At 37.1% G+C, this 16,846-nt stretch overlaps 1 protein-coding gene across 3 annotated transcripts in view; it reads right to left on the reverse strand.

Moving 5' to 3' along the window:
* Positions 1-738: 738 nt before the first annotated feature.
* Positions 739-16,846, reverse strand: part of FBXO25 (F-box protein 25) — a 34,852-nt gene continuing 18,744 nt past the window's right edge. For 2 of the 3 annotated variants that reach the window (XM_082048363.1, XM_082048364.1), the window contains exons 6-11: positions 13,421-13,514; positions 12,517-12,701; positions 10,647-10,829; positions 8,451-8,594; positions 4,447-4,473; positions 739-1,933 (exon numbers count right to left, since the gene is read on the reverse strand). In XM_082048363.1, the coding sequence (XP_081904489.1) occupies positions 1,844-1,933; positions 4,447-4,473; positions 8,451-8,594; positions 10,647-10,829; positions 12,517-12,701; positions 13,421-13,514 (723 nt within the window). In that variant the 3' untranslated portion in view covers positions 739-1,843. The remainder of the gene's footprint in view (positions 1,934-4,446; positions 4,474-8,450; positions 8,595-10,646; positions 10,830-12,516; positions 12,702-13,420; positions 13,515-16,846) is intronic. The other variant, XM_082048365.1, reaches the window with a different exon arrangement.

A 16,846-nucleotide genomic window follows, 5' to 3' on the forward strand; every position in this document is an offset into this window, starting at 1 on the left:
CATTGATCAAAAAAGTAGAAGTGCAGGCAGTAGAACCTTTAACTAGGGACTCCAAAGGCTGCACATGGTCAGCTTCCAGCAAGATGGGATGAATTACTCAAGTATGAATTGAACTAAGCAGCTCCATCCAGTATCCTGCTTCTTCAAAAGCTGTCCTTCCAGCCTCCTCCCCTTCTCTGTTCTTTTAGCAGATTCTCTGAGCCGTCAGATCAGAGCTTTTTCATTAACAAATGCAGTGGGTACAGCAGTGCTTGGGTGAGAAAGGTGAGGTTTGCCCCTGTGCTCTGAGTGAGCAGGAGTAAGAATGGACATCATCAGTTCCACACCTGGTCACTGCCACTGCAGACACCTTAACTAAAGGAAAGAAACAACCCACAAAAGCCTGTAATTGAAAAATCCATCTATCAGCAATTTCAACTGAATGTCAGTGTTACACCAACCTTATAAGTTAAAGCTAATAAAACAGTCTCCCAAAGAAATATTCTCCTCTTCTTGTACAGCAAATTAACAGTCCAGCTCTTCTATTAAAAAAGTGCTAATACAACCAATTACTGTAAAGCAATGTCACTTGTCTGCCTGTATGCTGCTCATTCCGTTATCAATTACTACAAAGAACAGGTTATAGAAAGATCTTATAAAATTCAAAGGCATTCATCTCTATGCACGAGATACTTCTGGGAATAATAGATAAAACCATGATTTATTACACTGTACAAAACTAGATTCAGAACAAGCAAGTGCAGAATATAGTACATGATTTATTTTTCTGTACATTACATATTTATTAAATTTCACTGACAAACCCAAAACTTCCCTAATTTTTCCTTTACCTGCCTAAGCCAAGAAATTAATTTTGTTCTACAGGACAGAAGAAAATAGCTTCCTGGAGAATTTATCATCTGCCAAACTTGGCTGAAGGTGCTTCAGCTCAGACTCCCTTTCAGAGTTTCCCACAGCTTGTAAAGCCTTGTCAGGTTAGAACCTCAGGTGGCAGAATTAATGTCCTGCCCCAGTACCAGCCTAGAAACAAGCAACTCCATTCTTGTTAACTTTCAATAGTGTCTTCTTCTTAGAAGATGAATTAATGCAGTTGCATTTGTAGACATACCAAACAGCATAAATAAAGGCTGTAGCTACCATAAAAAAACAACAACAACAACAAAAAAATCACTTTCCAATAGCCCCAGACTCATCTCTCAAGTTATGCAGAGTGTGCTGAGATAGGTTATATGTTTAATGAAGTCCTTAAAAATATTTTTTCATAATGTATGTACAAAGATCAGTTGATTTCCTTCATTCATAGGCTGAGCAGCAGATGGAACCACAGCTGTATTATATTCACTAGCTCACAATAATTAATGCCATCTTGGTAACTGCTGCATTAAGAGTCCAAGAGAATATTGGTCTATTCATTATAATAGTGTAAATTATATGGAGGTGTTTGGAAAACAGTGGCTTAAAGAAAGAAGGATTAACAAAAAACCCTTCCTTTGGTCCCTGTAAGAGCAGTTTAACTCTTCCATGAAGTTTTCCAAACTCCCCCACATAATTTTAACCAACTATTAAGGCGTCAAAGAATAAAGTTGAGATTAAAATGGTCTTTCTTGGACTTGAAAAGAAGTCCGCTTCAGATTTCCTGACAAAGAAATTTTCTTAATGTGTCTCCTTCTCCTCAGCTCTTTTCTGCACATAAACACCACACACCAAATAAGCCTGTCTGATGATCTCCCACATATCTTTTTTAAATTACAACAAAACTCTACACTTAAATATATTGCACAAAAAGCATAACATATCCTGCCTGACTCTTCACAAAAATGGCCACAAACAGCTACTGAACATCTCAAAACTTGAAGAGATCAATGAAATGCTGAGGAGATACTGGCATGAGACAGGTGTTTGGATCACTGGCTGTGCAGGGGTGTCCTGTATCCTGAAAAATGAAGGACAAAAAAAAGTAAGCTATCTTTCCATACCCACAATATCCCCTCCCCTCCCAATTTAAAAAAAACCAACCAAAACTAAAAGCAAAAATTCACATATAGGCACATGCAACTACTTCCACTCTAAACAAACTGATAGGAACTTGCTCTTTTCAAGAATTCACTATTTCTCTTTAAGCATTCTAGATTAAGTTGTTAAGAAAATAGGCCCTTTCCATTTGACTGGGGTAGTACAGGGTGTCTTCTTTTTTTCAGAGAAAAACACCCCAAACAAAACACACCCCTAGACACGCACCCCTTGTTCCTACCCAAACCAAGACCTGAGTCAGAGCTCTTGAAAAAATTCCATATTCCTTATCCATTATTTTTTAGTAACTAAAAACAAAGAAAATCCACTGCTTTGTTGAACCTACATTTTCTGTTCTATGAGAATCTGAAATCAACTACTACTTCAAGGGGGAAAATAAGCTCCTTGCTTTCAAAGTGAAGGGCAGCAGACACTTCCCAAAGAAACCTGAACAGCATGTTTGAAGTCCCAGCCATATCAGTTTTTCTCCCTGCTTGTTCCCCCGCCACAGATCTTTTTCTCCTCTTTCACTCCTACATTTTCCCCACCTGAAAGCATGGCCTTAAAACACAAGTTAGCACCCAGGCAGGTTTGGAATACAGAAGCCAGGATGGAATGACCCTATCATTACAAGTTCACTAAGCCTGCCGTGCTTGCTTTAATATTAAAGAAACTTGAAGTCAGCACAATCGTCTGATTATTTAGGACTCAAATTTCTCTTCAAATGAGAAGTTCAGTTTTGCACCTCATTAGAACCTTCTAAAGGAAGGAAATCCTAGAGGTGTAATAAGGAGAAAGTCCCAGACAGTTTAATTAAGAGGTTAAACACCTTAAGGGATCAACAATGTTTTAAAGCTCAGAAACTGTCATTCCCAGGTCTTAAGGGGTTTCTCTCCCTTTCCACCAGTGTTGACAAATTAATCATATGGGGCAACAAAACTTTTCTCACTTGGAAACTGACATAAGGAAAGTGCTGTCAAAGATGTCACCTTCCCTTCCACACCCAAGCAAAATGAACAAAAAAGAGAAGAGACAAACAGATCAGAGCACAGGTAGAACTGCCTGTATCTGGGGAAGCTGCAGATGAGAAAACAGAAGACTAAGACCACCTGACACCTTCATCTTGAGATGACACTTGGAAGGAAGAGATGGATACACCACAGCAGAAACCACTCTCAAAGGTAGCTGCTAATGAACCATCATCTTCCATACCCATGTAAATGTCATATCATTACTTTCCATTTCCAGGAAAACACACTATCAGAATTAAGGATTCTGGGGAAGGAAGCTCCAGTCTATCCCTTTCTAGTGCTTTTTATACTCCTAAATATTTTAGACAGAATTTGTACCATGCTATCTGCTTTGCTCTGCGCATCATCCTAAAAATGCTTCTGAAAGCTCTGCTCAGTCAGGAATTACAGGTCCAATAAAAATGTTGGTAAGATCAGTTCTTGGGGTTTTTAGGTATTAAAACCAAAAGAAACGGCAATTTTACGGGGGGGTGGGGTGGTGGGAAGTGGCGAGGGTTGGAAAGAAGAATCATAACTTTTCTGTAATTGTTAGTATTCCTCCTTCCAAGAAAAAGGCATTTTGCTCAAAATACCATTTAATAAATGGTGTTCAAATCATACTTATTTTCAATGTAGCTACTTAGAGCTAAAACAGAATTCTTTTAAATTAACATAATACTTCACCAGGAGGAGCATTTACTGGCAAATGTAATAGTTTTCCTCCTCAAATTTTATCATAACTGGAAATTAAGAAGCTCTCATAATAACTTTGGAACCACAGTCCTTTTCTGTATAATTATTTCCACCATTTCTTCATTTAGAAAGCAACATTTTAATTGCCTCCTTCCACTCTCTCAAGTCATCCCGTTTTGGGAATTTCTTTTCAGAGATACTTTCATAAAAACATGTATGACTAAAGCATTCCAAGTGGAGTAAAATCAGTTTTAGTACCCTTGCATTAAAGAAAGTTATCTGAGCTTCATGTTACTGTCATTTAAGTACTGAATTAAATACATCGGGGAGTTCCAAAACAGTTTCTAACACTGAGTGCAGAGAAACCCATTTCTTAGCAAATCTCACTCATTTCACCGACAACATGCACCTACTACGTTCATTAGAAGCTGAATTATGGTACTAGTTTAAATGGCATTAACAGGGAATATGACAACAATAAAAAGCAAACCTGATGAAAAACTAAGATGGAAAGTTACAGCTACCTTATCTAATAGGAAACAAGGAACAACGTATTCCTGCTGCTAAACTGATGTGGGGAATCAAAAAAAAACCCACCAAAACAAAAAAAAAAAAACACAAACCAAAAAAACAAAAAAACAAAGAGTGTCAAACAATTAGAAATTAATCTCTTATTCACTTGGACATTACAGAACACTCAGCAATGGAAACAGATGAGACACACAGGCAATACCTTGAGTAACAAAGCAAGGTGGTAGTCCTTTGGGATCATGAAGAAGGGAGCAGGAAGGAGAGACAAAGTAAAAGAAGCAGAGTTAAGGTTTACTGAAGCTGAGGTTCATGAGCCACTCAGAAAAATAGTCTTTTATTCTCCTGACAAATCACAAGCAGCTGGAAAACAAAAACCAGCACAAGCCCCAAGACTAAAGCCAAGTATGAGGTATTTTACTTACACAAAAGAGTTACACTGTTTTGCATAAAGCCCTAGATACTGAAAGAAGAAAGAGGTTTTTCAACTTCTATGGCCATCTCAGGGATAACTGAAGTGTGCTACTGAGCCAAGAAAATGAAAGAATTACCTACAATTGCAATGTTGCCTAGTGGAACAGAAGAAATAGTATCTGTAGAAAGCATTTAGAGAGCTATCAGTCAATAATTAGCTTGCCACTACTTTGACGCTACTGGAATTACAGATTTTGCTTATTTTCCTCATGGACAAATGAAGACACTTCTCAAATACATTCATTTGATAGAGAGAGTTTCTTACAGTCACTCCCTTTAACACAGCAGAGTACAAGATGTTCTATTATATCACTGTGCTTCCTACAGCACATTTAGGAGTCTCCTTGTATTCAACATTACTATGGTCACAGGTTTTAAACAAACACGGGAATACAAATGCCACTTCTTGAAAGCTCTTAAAGACTTCTTAAAAGTAACACTAAAATAATTAAAGCACATTGAAAAGTAAAGTAATTTCCCTACTTCTACTGTTTGCTAACTCCGCTCAGTAGCCATCAGTCTCTTATTTTGCAAGACCTTCTTTAAAAGGACACAAAATGCAGGACAAAGAACTTCCTGTGTGTAGCTCCCATGTTGCCAGCAATTACATTATAGTATCAATCTCAAACTTATTGAGATTCTTTTCATCACTATCTAAGCCTGTGCTTTGTGGCTATTTCAGAACCTCACTGCTTTGGTTCTTAGAAACTCCTAACTCAGAATTTACTCACAACTAGTTTCTACAATGTATTTGCATCAAGGCTGTCCCTTAGCTTAAATAATTTCCTTAAGCAGTCTCATGTTTATCCATCCCTTTTCTTTCTCTGAGAAGTATTTAGGAAGATCAGTCACATTCCTTAATAGCTTTAACACAGTTAAGGTAAAAGAAATTAACCTCTGCTAGTCATCTTCATGCCCTGGTCACTTAAATACTTGTTCCTCTGTAACTATTCCAACGTTCAGCTTTGTTCTTGAATGAGTGGAAGAAAAAAATACAACCCAAAACACACAAGCCCAAAGGTGCAACACCAAGAAGTGTTCAGCGCACTGCCTGAAGTTCTTCTCGAAAGCAAAAGCTTGCTGATTTTGGTAGTGTACTATGAAAAGAAGAAACTAAGTTTTAATTTACTATAACCTATCTGAAGAATCCAGTGCTTCCTTTTGTTTCAAGATTCCAACACTTGGTACTTTTCTTCTGTAAAGTACTGTGATTTCTATTCTAAAGTTTGGTTTTGATCCCAGTCCCCATATGCTCAATGGAATTAGGCAGAGTAAAAGATGGAGTTGGGAAAAAATCTGTACATTATATTAATAGATATAATTAAGTCAACCACTCATATACATATTTAACTTAATAACCTGTCTAATCAAGTATGATACTGAAACTTGAATGAATTGTCAAAGCCTAATAAAAGTTCTTTCCAATTAAGAAATATTTTCACCTAGCACAGAAATATTCTAGAACTAATGGAGTACCCTCCTGCCCTCTGCTTTGTTTCTCATCTCTTTTTAGAAGGCTTAAGAGATGATATAGAAACAAATGCCTGAAAAATCAGAACTACTGTTCCTCTATATAACTCAGAGAGACTAGCACTACTTTATTCACATTACCCTATAAGCAGAGGAACTGTTTTTCAGACCAGTGATTGGTGTCCTGACAATAAGGGTGCCAGTTGTGCTGAAATAAATTTGTTTGATAATCTATTTCAGCCTGATCAAATATTTATTTCAAGACAGGGCCAAGGCTTAGCTTCCAAGACCCACAGAAGGAAAACTGCAGTGCAGGCTTGCAGAATAATCAGGTTGGGCAGCACCTCAGGAGGTCTCCAGTCCAGCCCTCTGCTCAAAGCGGGTGAGCTGTGAGATCAGATCAGGTTGCTCTGAGCTCCACCCAGTCAGGCCTTGAAAATGAAGGATGGAAACTGCACAAGCTCTATGGTCAAACCATTCCCTTACTTGGCTCTCCCCACAGCAGGCTCTGGTGTTCCTCTGACAGAGTCTTTCCCAGAGTCTCCTCACAGAGCAGGTCTTCAAGCCCACAGGACAAGTCCTCAAGCCTCCCTGATTACTTGGTCCTCACTTGAACACCATCCAGTTTATCAGTATCTTTTTTTTTTTTTTTTTTTTGTATTGAGGCTGGATGCGGTGTCCCTGATGAGTGCCAAGTGAAAAGGGATAATCACCTTCCTCAATCTGCTGACCACGCTCTTGGTAAAACAGCCAATCCCAAACCCCTGCTGCCAAATTTTAGTGCATCTATAGCCACACCATCCCCACAACCTGCCCAAATCTCCAGGAGGAGGCAGTCAGCACTGCAATGGTGATCATGTGGGTACTGCTCATCAATCCAAACAAAGTCTCTTCATAAGTCACTGTGTTGAGTGTAAGTTACAGGTTCACTGCTTCTTACTGACACACATGATATCCAAAGTTAAACATTTAATTCCTAACACATTTTAGTCATTCCTAATATTAAAGTAGTGTACTTTCAATTATACTAAGATCAGAATGAGACAATTTTACTGTAGAAAGCATTAATCAGACAATCCAAACAAATCCAATACCAAAAATGCCCACCTGCATGTGTGCTGTGTGCTTACCTTTAACATTTCCACTTTCAAAGAGAAAATTTCACCCTACATCCTGAGCAACATGATAAAGACCAATTGCACTGTAATGTCTCTCTTGACACAGGCTGGTCAGCAAATGCCCAGACTTTTCATAGCAGAAACCAATTCTGACTACCTGCTTTCCTACTATTAATTTAGCAAAACATATTAGTACCTGGAGAGGCTCCTGTGGTATCAAGGACACATACACAACTTCAAGATGACATCATTCAGGAACATGCTACTTTGAAAGCTAGCTTATCCTGTTAAACTGCCTTGAGTTTTCTATGGAAATTAAAAAAGCCTCGCACTGACTTGCAACTCCTCTTAAAATTACAGAAAGGTGACACAAGAGAAACTAATTTCTGTGAATTAGAATATGAGTGTTTTCCAAGATTTCTCAAACATTTTGTGCTCTTGTTGTCTCCTTACCATGACCCATGCTTGGGCTTTAAGCTGCAAAATTAAAAGACGTCTCACTAACTACAAGGCTAGATTATGTTACAACAAAAAGTAAAAGCAGGACTACATGCTCATGCATGAGTTAAACATGAGAACACCGTACAAAAGTTAAAATTGTCCTGTAAGACAGAACACGCTTCATGGTAAACATCAGAATCAACATAAAATAAATTCTGAATGAAGCTTCAAACACCGCTCTGAACTTTATATGGGACAGAAGCAAGGCTAAAAAAAATACAAAGTTCTACACCCATGTGATAGGAATGCTATAGTACTCAGTTCTCATTAGAGACATACTGATTGCCATGCTATCACTAGAAAAGGGATGTCAAAATGGCCAACTCCATACAAGTTGCTAACCACTTTGCATAAGACTAAAGAGATACAAAAGACAAAGTGCAATGCTTTCTACATCGCATTTTTCCTTGCAATTCCAAGCATTGAGGTTATCAGGTATCAAGAGACACGAATGGTAGATAAAGAACAACTTTGGAATGTATTACTGAAGTTTTATATATGTGGAAGTTTTATGATTTAAAGTTCGATATTGTTCAATCACATTTCACATGAGTAATCTGACAAGATGATCTTAATATTTTTCCTTTCAGACAATCAGCAGTAGCTGTTTGAACTTATTTCTGATTTTCTCTTTCAAAGCTCTTACCTTCCAGAAGAGAATACTACAGTGTCGACAGAAATGCAAGGTGTCCCCGTACTGTTCCTTTATTGGGTAGTATTTCTGAAGTGCAAAGTACATCAGCTTCCAGTCAATGTGACCTTCCTCTGACAGGATCAAATGCCTACAAAACTGGACATAAATTATGATATGAAATCAGGTAAAGCACTGGAAAATAAAATGGTAGTTAAACTGAAGTTCTGTAACTGGAATTCTTTCAAGTCAATAATCTGACATCACACATCTCTGAAAAGCAGTGAGAGATCTAGCCACAAGAAAGAAAGGTAAAACACTAAAAATAGGAGAGTACACATTGCCAAGAAAAAGTAGGCCATACACAGCTGATCCAACTCCACTGTATTGAAATTATTCTAATTATAGTCAATAACCACATAACAAAAATAGTATTTAGAGCCATAAGTACTTCATTTTCTACTTAAACTTCACAACACTCAGAAATAAGATTAAAAAATGATTGTGCATTACAAATAGTGGTTTTCTGTTAAGATAGTAACTATGGATTTAAATAAAGCTTTTTTCTTTCATTTTAAAAGCATATACATTATTATTTTTCATATTTACTTATGATCTTTTTAGAAGGATAGCAATAATCAGTGATTGATTTACTTCTTGAGGATATAATCTTTATGTAAAGATTAGCCGGCGCACAGTGGCTATTTCTCCCAGCTTAACATACAGCCAAGGTTTATTAAGTATGTACTTGTAAGACTTCTTGTTCCACTCAGTGTGGATTAATGCTAATACATTGAGGGCTTTCTTCATTCAGAAGACTACTCCTAGATGGGGAGAATAGCCCTGCCTTTGTGGTTTCAGCTACACTTCATTTCATAATAGCTTCCCTGTGTAGTAGAGTTCTCATTTTTTCTAAAAGTGCTCTTCAGATATCAAGTACGTTTTTGTGGTTGTTTCAATGGTTCAAAGATACTGCAGAGGGCAGGAAAAACAACCTAACGTGTGTCTGGAGCTTAAGGCAGTACACTTTTAAACAGAAAAAGCAGAATATTGGAAAATAAATAATTTCTATAATTAAAAACTCTATCAGAAACTAAATGTGAACACTTAGGAACGCATTGGGAACACTGTGTAGAAGTGTCCTGCATAAGTCATAGGGCTGGCTAATTCTACTGAAATACTTAAGCAATTTTTTCCCAGCTTTACCTCAGTGTAACAGCTTCCACTCCAGCCAGTTTTGTCACTGTTCAGTAGGGCTTACCTCATCTACTCTCAAAATACATTTGATTGCTACATTAAACTTAAACCTCTGCTCACAACCTCACCTCACATTCTCCTGAGCTGCCTTTGAAGGCAGATTTTTCAGTTTGCCTATGCCTGTCTGTATTCTCTATGAATAGATTCTTTCACCTCACCAAAATTCTTATTTGTATCAACTCCACACAAGTTAATTATCTTCACTTCTGTCTTTCCTGTTATAATAATAGTTAATTTGGTAGTCACCAACTAAGTGGTACCACTTCGACTTGTCAGATTTAAGAATGAGTATTTTCACTTCCTCCGTTCTGGAATGTATCAGGTTTTTAAAGTTCTTCCTCCAGCTCTAATGTAGTAATTTCTGTTTTCATACCTTTATTTTCAGCTAGTCCAATTTTGACCCAGCATATATTCCTGTCAGAAAATGAAGACAGTTCTGAAGGAGTTCCTAGATTACTTTAATACTTTTCATGAGGAAGTAACAGAAAAGTATCATTTCTCTTTCTGTTCATGTCAAAATCTCAAGCATTTAAACTTTTTTGAAGAATCCAATTTTGGTTTCACCAGAATGTTCATATACACTAAAGGTTTAAGCAATCTGCCTGCCTACCTTGACTAGTAAAAGAAATTATACTTCAGATACTAAAACTAGAAATATACTAGAGGTATCTTCTACCACACTTGTTGGGGATTGTGTAGTAAAAAAAAAAAAAAAATAATCATCTTATGGTAGACATTTTTTAATGTAATATAAGGAAACAGCCTGATGGTTACCCTAAACTCACAGGCATGTTGAATACAATTTTTAGTATGAACAAAGCCCAAAAAAGAAAGAATATTTTCACTATTACTGCATGCTGCCACATATCTCAAAAGAGGTGAGTTCGCACTTCATTATTAGTGTACCATATTGAAAAGATAAGGGCCACATTTATGCAAATAATAGTTTATTACCTGTTTTTCTGCAAAATGGTACTGGCAGAGTTTTTTCCACAACTGTCTGTCTTCACTGAGCATGTATAAAGTTGGGGTCACTTGACCCAAAGTAATAATGTCCCAGCCGTCAGAGAACCTATATAAGATGTTATTCAGCATATGCAGAGGAAGATCACTAAGTGTAAGACCATTGTTGACTTGCTGGAAATAAGAGTTGAAGACTTTTAAATACAAGAACTTGACAGTATAAGGTATAATTAAGATTCTTACTTCAGAGGTAGCTCAGGTCTTAGTTTAGTTTGTACAAAACCGTTGAGTAAGATCTGATTAGTTATGTGATACTTTGATTAATTGGCTACTATTAGTTTCTAATTGCTGTTGTTGAAAACTGAAATGGCTACAGGTACAGAAGGAGCTGCAGACTGTCTTTATAACTTACAGCTTTCCTACTGTTAAAGTAAACATCTCCTAAATTCTTTATTTAAAATCCAAACAATTTTAAAACACTTTCATTCTCAGAAACTAATTCAAGAGCATACAGTCTTGAAAACTATGATATAATTCAATTCCAGCTTTGAGAAAAGTGTGCTAAAACTAACTATAATAGAAGTATGAACAAATTATAAAATCATTTGTAGGATAAATACAGAATTAAAACATTTTCACAGTCAGAGGCAGAAGACAGCAGGTTCGTATCTGAAGTCTGGAGATAGTTCCCTTCACACATAAATGGGGAATTCTGCAGGAGGTGACAGATCAGAGCACTGAGAAAGTTCTCATTAGGAGGACACACCTCTGCTGAATGGGGCAACCTACAGCACAACTTGTACCAGGCTGAACCTGGAGCCCACGCAGGCACGTGGCACAAAGCTCCCACCAGGTTCATTCACAACCATTCATCTCACTTGTAGACTCTGCTTTCCATAGTGTCATGTGCTATAAACATCTCTGGGACTATCATTGTGTTCAGGAATACACGAGCATTACAGATGCAACATTTCTCATTAGTAATTTCAAACAACGTAAAGCAGCTCAGACGGAAGCAGCACGCTGGAAGGAAACGCAGCAACTGCAGTGTCTCAAAGCTGTCTGTGGTGTGGCTGCTTGGCATGTGAAAACTGCTGAGATTGGCTTCCCCATTTGTCCTTTCTATTCCAACAGCAGCTGTTTTATTCAGACACCCGGCACACACAGCAAGGACAATTTCAGAGTTTCATAGCGGAAAGCCAACAGATGAAGCAGTTGTATGACCTCACTGTGAGCAACCACGTGCAGCATTTCTTCCTCCAGGAGTCACCCAGACAGGTTAAAAAAAAAAATTGCCTGCTTATCAGAAGTTTCCACTATAGAAGCCTGGAACAGCACACACCACATGCTTTGAACGAAGTTGCATGATCAGAGTCCAGATGCTGAAGTCGTTAGCCTTTTTTTAATGAAACACAACTGTGCTAATGAATAAAGCTGCAAAATTGCTACTTAAACGTTTTATTTCTGTTTTCTTAATCTACCTCTACAATTCTCTTTAGATTTGTGTTTCTTCAATAGGAGAGCATTTACTTTGGAATTAAAAATTGCTATTTTTCCATCTCTATCTGACAATCTAGAGACAAACATTTTGAGATTTGGGTGAGAAAAACAATTATATGCATACATGTCTACCAGAAACTGGCAGTACAGGCACTGTAGCAGCTCTCATTAGAAAATAACTATTAAAACATTAGAAAATTAAGTTGATTCAATTTAATTAATTTCATATTACTTCTCTAAAAGCAAACAACTAAAACTATTTAAGATGTATTTGAAACTTTGTTCACTTACAAATCATCAACCAACATTCAATATAATTCCCCACCCCGAATCACTTTTTCAGCATGCTTTAATAATATACCTTGTTCATCTGAAGGTTTTTCAGTTGTTGTTGCCACAGAAGGATGGTTTCTAATCGGCAAATCCAAACATTGACGTTCCCTACCAACTCAGATTTTCCTACTCCCCTAATCAGTATACAGAGAGTAGAACTCAGATCCTGTAGAAGATCCTTGATTAATCGTGGGTTATACTGGTCTTCCATGACTGGAGAACAAACCAAAGCAAATAGAATTTCGGTTAACTGAGTTAACCAAGCTAATACAGTTAGCTCAGGCTAATCAACACTTTTTTAGATTAACTAATTATGACTTAACTGTTTGTGTGCAAATAGCTGCTCTAATTCCCACCATGACATTCATTAATGCTGTTCCATAAGTGCAAGATCAATAACTAACAATTTCACAGGCAAATCTGATGTAACATTTCATGCTATGCATTTAATAAACTTAATGCTGAACAACTACTTATAAACCCTATTTCTCCTATTCAAAGATGATAGCGTTACATTTCCATTTAGTATGGATACCAGAAAAAAATGCTTTTAATATTATGTAATAGCTTTTTTAAAAATAAAAAAGCAGTTATGTACTTTAAATCTCAGTACATCATGCAAATTAAAAACTGCTACTAATCTAAAAGCTTTCACATTTCATAAAGAGTATAATTTTATAGTAACAAATAGTTTGTGAATAGAATATAATTGTCACTTAACTTCACAAATCCGTTTCAGCAGATACTATTCAGTTTTATCTTGATTATTGGAACTATGTGATGGGAAGTATGAAACCTTTCACTAATTAAATATGCTATTGCTTTGTCTTAGAATGTAATAATGGTAATAAAGCTAACAAAAAAAACCCACCTGATAGCTTAGTCACAGCAATTAAATCTGAACAAGTACATTACAAAACCTTAGGTCTTACCTTTCTGCACAATTTTGTCCAAAATGTTAAAGTAGTTCTTCTGTGCTGCACCACTCAGTGAAGTTAACTGGGATTTTGCAATTAACTGCAAAAGCTATGACAAAGAATTGAAATTTAGAAAAATGACAGAATATGGTTTAAAATACACATTTTCACTACATACATTCAGCTACAATAGCTTAGATCACTTCAACCGTATTTTGTAAAAACATAACTACAGAGTTCAGAAAATGAAGCAGGACAAATGAGGATAGCTTTAGGCATGACATGAACAACTCATGAAGAGACATGCATTTTCAAAATACTATACAAATACTAGGTGTGTATCTCTTATACAGCACATGACACATGATCTTCATAAGCTGTAATGCAATAATGGAGGCAGTCTGTTTTGGAGGCTCACAAATAAGGGGGGTCCTAAAGCCCCTGACAGAGTCAGTGGCCAGGAACATCACTCTGAACTGATACCAACTAACAGACTTCTCATTTCTGAGGCGAAGTATCATAGTGGTCAAATCAAGGCGTGATGTGCACTTAGGTGCACTACTTTCTGCTCAGGGAGGGGAAATGCTGTATTTTACCTAAACTGGAGACAAACAAACAAACAACAGCAACAAAAAAATCTGTGTTATTCTTGCATTCAGGTTCCTGGTAGGAGAAGCCCCAGTAATCTAACAATGAGCAGTATACAGGCTGTATTAGTAACTTCCCCTTAGCAGATCTCCTAACTGACCACACGTTTCTCTCTGGAACCGCTGTGAACAGAAAAGTGGTGACAACCCTGGGAATGGTCTAGAGGAAAGTAACCAGAACAGCTGAAGTTGTGGCTGCACATGAACCCCAAGCTTCGGGCACTACTGGCCCTTGTTCCATTCCTACACCTCCGCTTTTACATTTTAGATTCGGTTTTGTAGCTGACAGAGGCCATTGCCCCTTTAACAAAAAAATGGTCCATTAATATGAAATAAGACAGACTTAAATGTTACAACAATATTGTAGTATTTAGAAGCATGTTCAGAACAAGTGTTCTCAATGCAAAGGGAGAGCAGGGAGCAAAACCAGCATCCCTTGCAGAGCCACACTTTGCAGGACAGCATCAGCTCTTGGCACAGAGGGTGAACAAAGACTAAGCCTGCCAAAAATTATTTTGTATCTTCATTTCTAAAACACTGATTTGACACTCAATTTTCTTTTGGAGGAAGAGAGAATACACCTGTTCTCTCCCTGATTTAATAATGTTCCTTTTGGCTTCTCTGCAGGATCCCTGACAAAACATTATGTGCTATGAAAGGAGGAAATAATTCCCCTGATGTATTTAAATACAAGCAATGTATTCATACTGTTTTTTTGAGAAGACATACCAGGACCTCTTTCTTGGCATTTTCAAAGCCTTTTAGTTTGATTAACAATTTAGAAGTCTCTGGCAGTCTGCCAGTTCAAGCAAGTATGCACATTTCTCCTGATTAATTAAAAAAAATAAACCCTCAGTTATGTAAGTCAGACTAAAGATCAAATGGAAGAAGCAAACTCCACCTGGCTGATTTTTATGACTATTCCAATTTCAGTGAAGGTTAATATGCAAGGATTAAGACAATTTTAGCAGGTGCATGAGTACAAGGATCTGACAGGAATTCAGTCTTGGTGATGTGTGCATAGCCACAGCTTACATTGCACACTAGAGGTAACTCCGAATGGACCAACTGTTTATTCAAATGGAAACATTTTGAAAAAAGATCCTCCATATGAAAAATCATATGTATCAGACCTTTAACAGCTAAGAAATGACTAGTATATTAATACTACGGCATAAACAAGTGCAGGAAAACAGTTGAACCCACCTCCTCCCCCCACTGCAGACATCTATAGTAACTTTTAATGATCGTGGGGTTTTAAGTGAATTGCAGAGTCAAAATGAATCATGTGGGTGGTCTGAGATCAAAGAAGAGCTACCTAGTAGGGCTTGGTATTTAAAAAGTCTTCTTGATTTACATCTTGTTATTTTAAATGCAACAAGCAGAACACACATAAAAGTAATCACCATTGTGTTTGTGCGTTACTAGGGATGATTCTTAGAGGAAAAGAAATAGGAACTGCCGGACTGCATCAAATGAGATGAGACACAAAACATCAGCATCAGAAACTTCAGCGAAGCAAAAGAGAACTTGTCTAAAGCAGATGGGTGTGGGATGACCTGCTGCTTACATTAGGTCTCAGTTGCAGATTGGCTTAAAACCTGATAGAGCAGATTAAACATCCTTTTTAAAGATCTGTTGCAACTTCATATATTACTGACATCCACAGAGATGTTTCAATTTATTAGATAAAACACCACAAATTTTTCTCAAGTTAGCAAGTTCTCCAGCTACAGAATGAGGAACAGCTGTCACTCATATTGATAATGTTTATTAGCTCAGTATCTTTTAAGGTTTTAGCTGTACATTTCCTGTACCTGTTGATAAAAGTCAGTTTGCCTCCATCACCTCAGAAGAACTGATGCAAAGGTCATTAAATTTTTGTAATTGTAAAACAATTCTACAATTTTTAAACTTTCAAATACTAAAATGTTAGAAGGATTTTGGAATTTGGCCCGCTATTCTAAATCCACCCTGATTTCTTAGGGTCTACCACTACTCTTGTAATGGTTTGCCAAATTTCTGAATTTTAAAGTATTGCTCCTTTCTCAACAATCTTAAGCTTATCTAACTAAATCAGCCACTTTATATTCTTTGGCAAACAGAAGAGAAACTCTTCGATGTGCTTATGTTAGACTTTGCCCTTCATTACAATCAACTATTTTGAGCAACTCAGCTTAGGCACTGCAGCATCTAAAAAACACGGAAAATTCTAGTTCCAGATCCATTCTACCTGTTTACCATTCAAGCAAGGCACTCAACGTTAAACCCATTTATAACATAATTCATCTTTTCTAGGTGCCTTTTTTTTCTTCCTACTGTTTGAGGCCGAAAAGTCTTGGGAAAGAGCAAGGTTCTTGTTTCTGCTCCCAAAGCAGCATCAAAAAGCAACATTCTAAACCACAACACATACATATTCGCCTTACAGATTTTTTCTTTTTGGTATATAACAGGCAAGTACCCTAACCACTAGCCTGGATACAAATCCCTTTTTGCTTTGTTTTCTTTGGTCTCACATCTCTTGTTTTTCTGGAAGTATAATACACTGTTCTTGGCTTCACAAAGATGGGTAGAACATGTTTTCTCTCCAAATATTCCACAGCCTAGTCATACAGGTTTTCTCCTGGTATGTTTATTTAATTTTGATTTGTGTCTTTTCAAGTTCTGGATCTATTCCAACCACTACCTTATTTGTGAACAGCCTCACCACTGAACTGAACTCTAGTCTTGATGTCTCACATTCTCAGTTTATCTAGGAACTGGGACAAGGACTTTACTACCTCAAGTTAGATGA

Source organism: Streptopelia decaocto (genome assembly GCF_964273445.1).
Source record: "Streptopelia decaocto genome assembly, chromosome: 3".
In the NCBI taxonomy this organism is placed as follows: domain Eukaryota; kingdom Metazoa; phylum Chordata; class Aves; order Columbiformes; family Columbidae; genus Streptopelia; species Streptopelia decaocto.